Source organism: Varroa jacobsoni, unplaced genomic scaffold (assembly GCF_002532875.2).
Source record: "Varroa jacobsoni isolate VJ856 unplaced genomic scaffold, vjacob_1.0 scaffold_1356, whole genome shotgun sequence".
Taxonomy (NCBI): domain Eukaryota; kingdom Metazoa; phylum Arthropoda; class Arachnida; order Mesostigmata; family Varroidae; genus Varroa; species Varroa jacobsoni.
The window spans coordinates 1-13,004 of NW_019214258.1; the positions used below are offsets into that span (position 1 = coordinate 1).

The 13,004-nt window shown below is 39.3% G+C and overlaps 1 protein-coding gene across 1 annotated transcript; it reads left to right on the top strand.

The window, feature by feature from the left end:
* Positions 1-2: 2 nt before the first annotated feature.
* LOC111269135 (uncharacterized) lies at positions 3-8,812 on the top strand (the record flags this gene model as incomplete). The annotated part of the gene is given in 6 exon segments (XM_022848527.1): positions 3-645; positions 2,550-2,579; positions 4,013-4,231; positions 5,289-5,414; positions 7,211-7,465; positions 7,660-8,812. Coding segments are annotated over 6 exon segments (1,472 nt in total), but the record flags the coding sequence as incomplete, so codon positions are not given.
* Positions 8,813-13,004: the final 4,192 nt, after the last annotated feature.

The following is a 13,004-nucleotide window of genomic DNA, read 5'->3' on the forward strand; positions in this document are numbered from 1 at the left end:
AGCGCCCAGACCCCCTCCTCCTCCACCAACACCTAGCCCGACGCCGTCAGTTCCCACTATTCCGCCCTCGAGACAAAGACCAAGCTATCAGCCTCCTCCACCTAGACCTCAAACTCCTCCACCACAGCCGGTACCTAGACCCCAGCCACCAGCTCCACGGCCTTCGCCCGTTCCAAGGCCAGCTTCCCCTCCAGCTGTCAGACCAACGCCACCTCCACCCCTACCGGCACCAACGCCACTTCCCACAGTTCCTCCAAGAAGACCTATAAATAATTATCAGCCGCCAGCTCCGCAACCGGCTCCTGCTCCGCAGCTGCCGCCTGCATCAAAACCACAACCTACATCTCAACCAAGTTTGCAGACAATTGTACCAAGACGGCCACAACCGCAGTATCAACCAGAAGAGCCGCCGGTGAAACACGTAAATTTCGAGCCAACAAGAGCACCGCGACCAGCGTCGACAGCCCTACCAGCACCGACAACCCCTCCAGCCCCAGTACCACAGCCGCGTCCTGCTCCAGCTCTAACACCGGTACATAGGAGAGTCAAGCCCGGATATAAGCCTGGAGAGCGTGTGGCGCCTCCACAGCCAGAGTACCTTCCTCAGGAAGAACAAGTACCTGGAAAGCTACCAGCACCTCTCCCGTAAGTACTGCGGAGAATTTCTAATATCTATTTACTAATTAGTTAAAGATTTAGCGCACAATTATAACTATTTCATGTTTGCCTTTTTTTGACAATCACAGCCAAATATGTATCGGAATCAAGAACTAAATTAAAAAAATCGTGCTTGCTATTCGACGTATATACGTACATCGGATATATATATAGAGTAGGTATGAAATAGTTTGTTCACTGATCAGCCGTCTTCCGTTTGTTCACAGTCGGCCGAACCGCGGGCGGCAGAGGGTTGCGTACGCGTTCGATAACTAAACTCATCAAAATAACTGATTCATAACTCGCTAACCTATTCATTTTGCAAATAAGAGAAATAGGTCGTATAGGTCGAAGAGGAACAGCAAAAAGAGTGTTCAGAGTAGCGTACGAACCAATGAAAAAAAAATTGGATTTTACCGGCACCAATTTTCAGCTTTCCTACCCCTAAAAAAATAATTAAATACCAAAATTCGTCAGTAACTAATACATGAACCAGTACGTACGTCGAGACTTAAAGTCCCTTACGGCGTTATAGTCGATCATTTTTCCGTGGAAATCTGGCGATTGCCCTCCGCAACCCTGATGTACATTTGCTTTCGGCGGCGCCACCAGAGTCACGGGAACTACTTATCAACTGCATTTTTCACGTTATATATTCGTATACATATTCAACCAGCCAACAAATCTCGCGCCATCGTACCATAGAAACACCCATCCATCTATTCATAGACTAATGTAAGATGAAAGAAGATTCAAGAGGAATGGGGAGAAGAACGAAAGTAATCGAATTAATAACATCAAGCAAAGAGAAGAATTTAAACAAAAATACAAAGGCATCGATACAAACAAATCAAACTGAATAGAGGTGCCACATTTGCGAGAAAAGAACGAAAAAAATGTTACGGCAGCAGCAGGCACCTGTGGTATTAATTTTTAAAATGACATCCAATAGAGGTCCTGTTATATTTCTCGTCAATAACGACGTCGTCGTCTAGAAAAAAACGAAGCCGTACGCAGGACCCACAACGTGATAGACAGCCAGCAACAAGAACACGAAGAGTTTTTATGCGTTAAGCCAACAGTGGAGAACGACAACAGCTTTTAAGCCAAGTTAATCTACCAACCCTGACCTAGGCCATACAGCGTCATTGAAAGGGAAACCACAATATGCCTTCAACCAAAATTGGTGTTATTATTTAAAAACATTCCTAACCTGTGATGAAAGCCAGTTGAGGTACAATTTGATGGTAGGCGTATGAATTTTGCAACGACGAGAAATTATGCTTGGGTTAGATGCGCCCAAAATAATGTGGCAAAACACTTTATTAGAAGAAAATGATCTAACCGGCCTCTCTCGTCTACAAAATAGTACACGGTGTAAACGTGGAGATAAATATGCATTAAGATCATCTAAAGTAAATCCACCAATATTAGAATGTTTGTATTATATACTAACCTAAAAAAAAATTAAACCAATCAACGACGAGCACCGAAACAACGATCGGACCAGGTATATATATATATATATATATGTATTGACTTTTGTATAAAACCTTTGCGTAATTTATTTCAGTTTAACTTACGATATCTATTACTTTATTCAATGGTTATACCTAAAACAACGTACACAGTATGTTACACAGTATACTTTTGTTACTCAATTTCTAGATATTTTACCATTTATTTTATAAATAGATATTGGCAGCAAACAGGAAATGTACATATGTGTGAATTATTATACAATTTTTGTAGCATCTTCCAACATGTAAATTTTTGCATTGTTTATGGGTATTATTACCATAATAAGCAAATATGCGTATTGATGTTCTGTTTTTGGTTTCAAATGACCCACATATCTAACCCCGATCCACTATGCCTTTGCTATATTGCAGCTCTCCAATTCCTGCTCCCGATACTGCAACGTAAGTTACACAAAATAGACGCCTATTTCCCGAACTTTTAAAGCATACTTTCTGTATTTCGACGTTTGCGAGCCATAACGTACAGAATACATCAGTATTTGATAGCTGAAAATTTTGATTCGTACATATTTTGTACAAAAAAAATTCATATTCAATATTACCACGTTCACCAAGAATGAGACCATCAATTTTACTACTTGTTACGGCTATGAATTTATCAGTAGCCAGTCTCAGGTCATCGTACGTTTTGGGCTTGAGTAACAACTTAATCGTTTTGGAAAGTAAACTTACCCTTCACCAAACGAAGACAGCATTTGTATGAAAGAAGTCTAAGTTCCCATTGAATAACTGAATTAGCCGGGTTAATTATTCTAATAAGAGAGTATAATGTAAGATAAAATGGGGATTCACGTTGTTCATAGGCTGAGGTAACTTGGAAATGCACCTAGTGATAGTTAAATTACCACCATTATAGAACTAAATATATGCAATTTTGTCTTCTATAATGACGATCCATACGCGGGGTGACGTTAAAGGTTTACATTAACATTGCAAAGCTTCACTGTATTGATGATACTGGCAAACTACAATGTATGGCAAAAATGGTACTTTTTTTTCTACACTCATACAACTGCTCTTCTGGTTCTATAAGAACCGCTTGGCAGCGTCTTACAAACAGACAAAATTATTAATAGGGTCGTTCCCTCTACTGAAATATCTCTAAGACTAGGCAATATTGATGTACGTCGAACGATTGATTTTCGCTCCAAGTTTGCTGTTTAATATATACGCGCCGCTTGACATTTTATGTGGTAAAGTACTTGTTATTCCTATCAGTAATGATATCATCATTTCCATGGCACAAAGGGTTAGACAAATCACAATATTTACAAGTATGGTTATCATTTGTCCAGGACAGATTTTCCCTAGACATATCCTTCCACTTGTGATTCTCTATTGCGTTCGTACTGAAAAACACGGACGATTTTTGAACGATATTTTTTAAGTGTTTCATTTATTAATCTGTCGAATTGCTTTAAACCAGATCAAGGACAGGTATAAGGCCCTTCCGCTTCTAGGCCTTACCCCTGTAGGCACTATCAGTTTCACAGAGGTGGTGTTAACTTTTTTCCGGCTTTCCGAGGAGCGAATTAGGGAGAACGAAATCTAAATATACATAGTTAAATTTTTAGCACCTTTATCCCGATCTGGCTATACCTTGTAATGTTTTTTTGCTAATCTAAACCGACGCTGCTAACAGATAAGGTAATAAAGTAAGTAAAAAAGAAAGAAACAGAAAAATACACAAAGGTATAACTGTGACTTAAGATTACAACGAAAATCTGTATCTTCACTGTCCATGTGCAAGCGCGTTTGCATAAAACAGTGCGACAAACGATGTGGGCACTAACGAATTGATTATTACCCCTCAGGCAGCAACAACCAGCAACAGGATTTATAATTAGTCGGCGCCCCAGGCTACTGACCCTCACGCAACCCTATATATCAACCGAGCTTGCCGATAAGGGCGTATCCAGTACAGAAGTAGCTACAACTCGAAGCCCGGGCCGACGAATTTCACCGACAGCAACGGTCAGCCCCACAACAGACACGCTTGTCACAGCAACCTCTGTCACGTTTCAGTCTAACAGGTAAACTCGTCAATTATTACCGCTAGTAACCGAAGTAACGCAGTCAAGACGCATAATCATGCATAAGACAAACTCTAATCTGCGCAGATCATTAAAAAGTCAGATTAACTTACTCAGTAGATGATGCGGATATATGTATGGCTAGCACTTTCCCCTGATAAAACTGTCACGGTCATCAAGTTCGTAGTTATTGTTGCCTGGTGGCGAAAAAAGAAGCAGCATTTTGGAAACTTGTTACTCGTAATCGATCTGAAAAAGCTGCTGAAGTAACCCTAGATAGTTGTGACGAGTGCGACACAAGATTTGTAGAGATACTACTCAAAAGCGGCCTGAACACTCAAATATAGCGTTTTCGACCTGAAAACCGCACTCCAGTGGACACTTGAGCGATTTTTTCATGATGCTAGTGAGTAAATGAGCCTGACCTTTTTAGTGATCGAGCCTTTGCCGTAACAATGGAACAAATGTTGTAGGTGGCCACCGTATCTTTTTGACTATATCAATGGCGCCAATATACGTGTTTCCCTCTTGTTATAACCATTTTAGAGAGTCGAAATTTAAAGCAGCGTTTCGGATGATGAAACGCTGACGCATTGGAGAGAGAGCAGATAGCTTCCTAATAGCATAGTTGGCATGCAAATCCTATTTGATTCCCAGTAAAATAAAAAAAAGGACTAATGAAGTGGCGAAAGGAACAACAACAACAGCCGTTATTTTTCGGACAACCCTATAAACTAGTAGACCACAGCAAATTATCATACAAGATACATGGGTGCGCCTAACATTAAACTTACTTACCTAAATGAGTGATTTTGTAACAACAGGTGAGATCGACTGAGATCTTTCATTTAAGTTTTCTCTATACATAACTCAAGAACCGTACCCGTCATGGATGCTACAAGTCACGGAGTTGCAGACATGATAATTTGATTATTTTGCGATTCTTCTTAGCAGGTAGTATTTTTTCTCATGGAATATTCGATGGAAGCGTTACAATCCTCGCAATTCAACTATATAAACAAATTATAATCGAGTCAACTCATGCTTCTCGTCACAGGACGGAGCCAGACTCTGGGAAAGCAGTGGAGACACAGCAGCCCGATCGTACATTACTTGATAAGTCGTCGCCACCATGTAAAGTAAAAGGACGCAACTTTTGCGTCCTCACCAGCGACTACCCTATGTAAGTGCGTTTAAAATCATTTATTCAGTCTCCTAAAGATACATTGCATTTTTGTACTCCAATGTATACTGAGGTTTTAGCGAAGAAGAGTAATATCCCAAAGAACAGTAGCTAACACATTTTCCCCCCTTTTAAGGCGCGTATAAGGTTTAGGAATATATTGTAGCTCTCTTTCATGCTGTTTAAAAAGTCGGCATCATAGCCACGACGACTTGATAGAAACAGAATAAATTTGCTCTTAAAATTTACAGAATATAAAATGCTCACATAAAATGCTTTAAAAACCCGTCGTTTCCCTCTAGCAAACGAAGGGTTTTTAAAGCAGTTCGACAAAACGAGCCACCGTTAGTGTCAACGGGGCAAGGCGACAAGTCGAGTGTAGTAGATATACCCGAAATGGACGGCAAACTGTTTTATTCGGTTTCGATCTGGATACGGGCAGAAACCCCGTTGTGACTAGGGCACCATCTCATATTCTTCGTCAGCCCACAGACACATTTGCTAACGAAATTACCGAGCACACGCACACAAGTACTTATATAGACGGCTCACCGTTCGCTTGATACAACCACCATGACAGGAAGGCTGTCAAGGGCGGTAAGTGAGAAATTGACGATGCCCGGACGTGTGATAGATTTTCCGGTCGGCACGTTCCAGCATCAAAGACAACAGCAGCGTCGGCAGATACTTTAACTTGATCATTGTCTTCTAGTCCTGTTCTATGCAGACGAGGCGAATATTTGTGCGTTCCTGTGGCCGTATGAGAGGGGGTAACCCTCACTGGGGCCTCTTCCCATTTGCATAACTTATTGAGGCTGTGAGCGGAAAAAATATAAGAAAAAAAAACGAATCTTCGAATTCGAAGATTTTATCATCGGATAAGTTTGCTCATAAATGGTCATTTTGGTTGATTCTAACGATGACTCTGTCATCGATGGCACGCCTATTGTAATAGCGCGTTTCAAAATCTACTTAGATTTGGGTTTCACAAAAAAGTGTCAAAATTTGTGTACTTACTGGGAATAGTTGCGTATAAATGTATTAGTTGACTAATCTTATCGATTGTCATAATTACTGGGTGAAGAGCGCCATACTTACTAACTGGTAGGAAGAAAACCCGCCCTTTAATCTTTATTCATTCAGAGAATTTTTATGAAGGTTAGAAGGCGTGCCAATTTAAATGATCTGTGTATGGGAATATTACTCTGTCTGTGCCATACCGTTATTATCCCGATTAAATACGTAACAAGAAATGACATGCTTGCTGGGCTCAGCCGATTGACACATAGCTGAAGTTCAGCAGATTGCGTTCCGATTGCAAGTTAATAATGGCGAACATGTTCATTCAATAATTCCCAGTCGTGAGATTAGACAGGAAACACTTTAGACTTTGGATTTTTAGGATACCGTTTTTACGTTGTCTGTATCCACTGTGTTCCCACAGTCGATTGTTAGACAATTTCGAAACATTTTGACACAAAGACTAGTTAATTTTTCGAAATCTACACAATTATGCAAACATTTCTAAAAAAAAGATTTTACATATAAATATTTTCCCATTTTAGTGGGACGCACACGTGACTTAGGATATACACAGTGCTTAAAAACACATTAAGTGGGGTAGTATAGTTACAAATGAATAAAGAAATGCACTGCCTCTCATTATCATTAGTCTTTGATAAAATAGTTTCGAAAGAATGTTCGCGTACTTTTCTACCAATGCGGCTAAAGCCAAATAGGGAAACCTTTATCAACTCAGTTCGCAAGGATTTAATGTGGTTTTACTTTTATGTTAGGGACGTCGTAAACCGTGCAGTAGACGAAAACATCCAGAGGGTAAAATTCCTCTATGAGGAACTACAGACGGTGACCGCTCCAGAGATATCGTCGGAACAGCAATTTGACTCAGAAATTGGCCGAACCGATTTTGCCTGTGAAACCCAGACGGAAGAGCTGCAGGTTGGATGGGCACGCGAGGCTGTCAGTAAAGACTGGATGCTTATCGTAAACACTGAGCTCTTTCCTCAGATGGTTCGCATTGAGAAGTGCATGTAAGTATTTTACAGTTGACAAAAGTGAATAATTAAATAGTTGACAATGTCATTTCAACGAGATGAGAGCGTATTTAGTAAGACTAATTATTGCCTGGAATGATATGCAATGATAAACGAAAAAAAAAAAAAAGATTTTCCTGTTGTAGTCTTTGCTGTCTGTTTACCCCGTTATTGTTTCTCTCTGATATCAGGCATCCCCGGGAACCATGCAAAGCGATTGATGCTCTCTTCGAATCCACCTGCCAACAGCGATTTAGTCTTCATCGCCTAATCGCCTTCCGACTGTCGGATATCGGGTCTTCACCCGTCGTTTCGCTATTCAAATTTCCTGCAGGCTGCTCGTGTCGAATAGGACGAAGAGGGAGTCGCGTTAGCCGAAAAGTCAACTGAATCTCTACCCCGTATTTCCTATAGGGTCGTCGTCGCTGACCACTTTTTTAAACGAGGCCAAGCCAGGTTATCAGAATACCACTTCTACTCGAGAACTATACTCAGTGACACGAAGTTAATGTCAGCTTGGTTTGGGCGATGTTCGTTGTAGACATTAACGAGGGTAGATGAATGATAGCGTTCCTTTATCAGTGTATATACATGAGTGCATATGTGTGGCTGTAGTGAAAATTGTCCTCCGTTTAGATAGATGGTCCAAGTTATCAAGCATTACTTCTACGCGTCGATAAGCAGAATATTGATTCAATCATTCTCAAGCTTCCCTTTTTCAGTCATCTTAAACTGGTTACTTGTGCCCTTAAGTTTATCTGCCTGCCAAAATGGTTCCTGTACAGAATGTTCGAATAGCGATTATAGATTAATTAAATCCCGCCCGAACTATGATGAAGCAGGTCAAAGAAGAAGAACATGGACATTTGTTAGAATACAGTAGTATACACACCGATGGTGTTTAATGGTAATTCAAGTGCCACGGACTTTAGGGCCTGAACTCATCCTTGCTGCTAGGACGTCGAAAAGTGTCCGTGTCAGCTAGTTGAGTACAGCTTCAGTTGTGCAGGATGGAGGTTGTGGTGAAGATTGCAGACTCATCTAGAAGTCGCGCAGAAGGCCGCCGTACCCATCGTAGAGAAAAAGGGATTACATCTATTGTGTGGTTGTTCAATGGAAGCTTATTACATCTCTAGTGATCGTACTGATAGTTGTATAACAGTAATAGACCTTTGAATCTTTATAGATTTGTTCAAAAGTTAAAAGTTAGCGGATTTGACCAGTACACAAGTTAGGTGTTGTATCGTTCTCAATGTTGAGTTATCCCAATGCTGAGCGCATATGTTAATGTTAATATTTTACTTGTTTATTATTTTAATAAAACAAACCACAATGTATTTTTAATGTAAGGCTCTTTTTGTAGGTATAGGTATACATACAAACAGCTGTAGACGAACCATTAATTAAATGTATTGTTTAATAATAAAAGATAATGTATGAATAATTAGGATTTGGGTTAATTTACGGGTAGGAATTTCAATAACAATTGCATCAGATGCTAATCTTCTATTAGGGAAAAAAAGCCTGTTTCTTTTCTTTCATAACAAAAAGACAAAATTACTACGTCTGAGAAAAGAAGTACAAGTCATTTAGTCAGAGGGCCGATTTAACCGAAATGTTCGTGCCGGATCAACGAAATACGATCGTTTAGTTATTCAAAGTTTATGGTGAGACCATTTCCTAATGGCCTCAAGAAGGCTTTTACGTGTTAGTTAAAAATTTTAGGAAGGTTCAAAGACGTAAATATTAGCTCCTCTTGATTCTGGCGTTATAATGGCAGACCTTTAGCTGTTTTGAAGACGTCTACTTCACAAATATCCAGAATATATACGACAAGACTAAGATTTCTAACATTACACATTTATAAATTTTAGACCTTTTTAGCCTTAGCGCTTCTCGGACTTTTCTCGCTTTTAATTTTCTGATAGCTCGTACTTGAATCTGCTAGATTCTTTTTTGTATGCAATACGGTTTAATGGTATCCTAGTGAATAGTATGATATTGTTATTTCTCCGCTCTTAACGACGATTACCGCATCATTGATAAGCATAACGAAAATGATCTTGATAAAGGCATTTTCCAAATAGATTTCTTAGTAAGCTCAAGCTAATTCAACAGTTACCACAATTTGTGTAGGCATAAAAGATCACAAAATTTGCAAATACAGACAGCAACGGATTCGTTCAATTAGCGGTAGCGTTTTCTTTTATACGTCATAGATTACAGTATAACAAATTCCGCTCATATTCATATATATAATATTATATAATATATAATATTCATTGTGTTGCTATAAAACGTTTGCCGAGTTTCATAGAATGAAAAGGAATGCGTAGTGAAAATCTGCTAGTTTTTCGTGCCTCATAAAATCAATACGTACATATACATGCTCAAATTTGTTTATAATGGCATTTGGCGGTCCACAGGTGGGGCTTCCCTGCACTTGTGATGACTGGAAAAGTTAGGTTACATACACACTGACCTATTGCCACGGTTGGGTATATTTAGTCGTCGTGCAAGTTCGAAAAGAAGTCAAAATAATGTAGGATTGTGCATAAAGTCAAACAGAAACGAACGTGTGTGTATGGTAATAAGCTCGCAATAATTTATGTAGAGTTTAAACGTAACCAAACTAACCAACAATGGATAATCTATAAATGTTAAACTATGAACTTGATATTTGGTTCATGAAGAACATTCGAAAAAAATTTTTATTAAGTGCTATCTAAAAGGCCTAAGAAGACATAATGCACCTTTTAGCAGAACCAGTTCTACCTTGAAATTAAAATACGTTTTGCTTTAACAAGGAGAAGACTATCAAAAGTGTAGTTGCATTGATTGCCGCTTTCATAAAATATCCCTATAAGCTTATACAGCCTCCGCTGTTGTGTTCCACGGGGAGGTGAAATGTTTTTTAATTTGTTCATTTGCCTACGATATTCCCTAGGTGTATTCAGGTTCAACCGTATTTCTGAGCCACCCCTGCCTAGCAAAATCTTACAGGTGAAAGAGTTCAGCGTCCCACCGAATAGCTTTACCATTCCCAGTCAGAACATGCCAATGGTATTTTAAAAACATTCGTTGCATAAGAAAGTAAGTGTTGTTAGTTTTTTTTTAATTTGAGCAGAAATGACATTCAATCCGAACTTCGTTGTTTTATTAAATATAAGTGGAATCGTATATATCGAGGGCGAGCATCAAACGAGCGCTCCTAGGTAAATCTCAATCAGACCAGATGGTTTTCACCACGCACTATGCTGGATGGTCTGCCAAGAGTGTTTCTTGAAGTAAAAAATCGATCATTTGAACTCATTATATGGGCCGTTATTCCAGTGCTCTATTAGAAGAATATCATCAGGGGAAATGCAGTTGAAAAGAGAAATGCGTGGGATCCTTTATATATATACTAATAATAATAAATTACTACTACGTAATTCTTTGTTCATTATCGATTTCCTCGCCGTTTCGGTTAGAAGAATAATTTTGGATCCAATTCGAGTATGGGGAGGATAGGATCTCACAGGACAAATAGCAGCAAGAGGAAAGAGTGCCTTTGCTAAATAACACAGTAGCTAAGTTGGCTTTTTTCACGACTTTTTTCATCTTTGGCAAGGAAAGGACATACACATAAAGATTTTCCGGCTACCGGAGTATTGAGGTTCAAAGGGGCGTCAAAACAAGGAGGTGCGAGGAAATCCAGGCCGAGATTCTGAGACTCAGAAAAACTGTTCAGTATAAAGCGTGAATGAAAACAAAATAACTTTGTTGGCAACGAGGAATTTGCACGAATTAAGGTAAAAACGTTTATAACTTTAAACTAGCTTCGAATCGAGTATAAGTTACAGCTAAGTGAACTTGGTAATTAATTTTCTTAGATATACTATATATATATATATGTATATATAATGGCATTCGAATTATGGAAAACGAGGATGATACGCGGACTAATTCAAATCTTGATTTGCAGTGCAGTAGGATTCGATTGTGAGTATTGCAAACCTTCATCAGCAACTTTTAGCAGTGTGCAGATAATCTCTTCATTGTTCGCGCCTTATCTGTTCCAGAAGGCAAAATTTCCTTGAGGCGAGGGGCACACTCGTAGCTAGGGCAAAATAAAGTTGATATTTCAGTGTTTGTTATATTCTTGTACATGCAAAATAAACCTGTGTACGCGGATACATTAATGTGTCGTTGCTGAGCCACGTTAAAAGGACGTCGGCCTTTTTGGGGGAATTCCGATAGTCGATGATGACTTTTTGAGCCTAAGTGCTCGAGATCATAAAAGCGCAACGTTTTATCGTCGAGTGATGGAAAAATTAAGACGGGTAATTAAGATAATGACAATTGAATATCTCTCTGAACTAACAATGATTTAGATGAATGCATATGGTGATTATTTTTATTTTGCTTTGCAGGAATTATTTTAGTTTATAGGATTGTTCAGGGTGGCGCTCAACCTGTCGAACTGAGACCGTTTTAAGCAAAACAACAACATGTTAATGTGAATCTTCTAATGTAGGTAGTTGTAAGATAGACTTGTTCATATTATTTCGCCGCTCAACAAATATAATATAATATAACAAATAGAATATAATATTTAGTATCCTAATCGAAATCAATGCACAATTATTGTAGTATTTTTTTGTTTAAAACATTAAGCGTTTGCCAGATTTAATTACAAACGCGTAATTTTCGGTCTAAGTATAACGTTATCGAATAACTACTGACTACTTAGTTGTAGAGGATAATTAAGTAGACTACCTGGATAAGAGGAAACGTTTTGTATTAGCGATATCATATGCCAAGGGTTCGTCAGCAGCTAATACGTATGTATATTTACAATATGAACGAGAACTGAAATGGCTGTAGCCGTTGTTGCATTTACATTATTTTTATATTCTAACTAGCTAACCAAAACTAAACAATTCTATTGTGGCTAAATATAAGGTTGGAGTGGGCGCTGGGCCGTGTAAAGCATTGCTGATCTCCGTAGACGCCCATGAAAGTACCGGTGAATGTACTTCACAATACGGGGCCTGCGTGTCCACAGTATTCGCCCCCTATGCCCATAGGTTGCTTGATCGACCAAGCGCAGAAAGACACCAACCGATCAGACGAGGCTGCCGGAACCGAGCTTGCTACATGCGATGCGGTAAAAGGTCTGCCCATTGTGCTTCACCTTTGATACCTTTCTTAAAGCACAGGTTCAGTTTAATAACGTAGAGAAAGCTAGATACTACAGAAACGATTGTCATGGATAAATGTTTTAAGGTCATTAAGCTTCTAGTAAGTTTACAGGCAAACGTAAAAGGGTTTATTTATTTTAGATTGAACCTAGTATAAATACCTAACCCAGAGCTCTAAGTCTAGACATTCGAGTAGATGATAGGCGGAAGGTACTTCCGGTGTAATCGCGTGCTACCTATCAACACCGCATAAATGGTTGTCCTGGTAACGTTGACGTAAAGGCTTCATATGTTGCTGCATCGCTACAAGCCCTTCGGACAGTGCTATACCTATACCGGTGCGTCGCCAC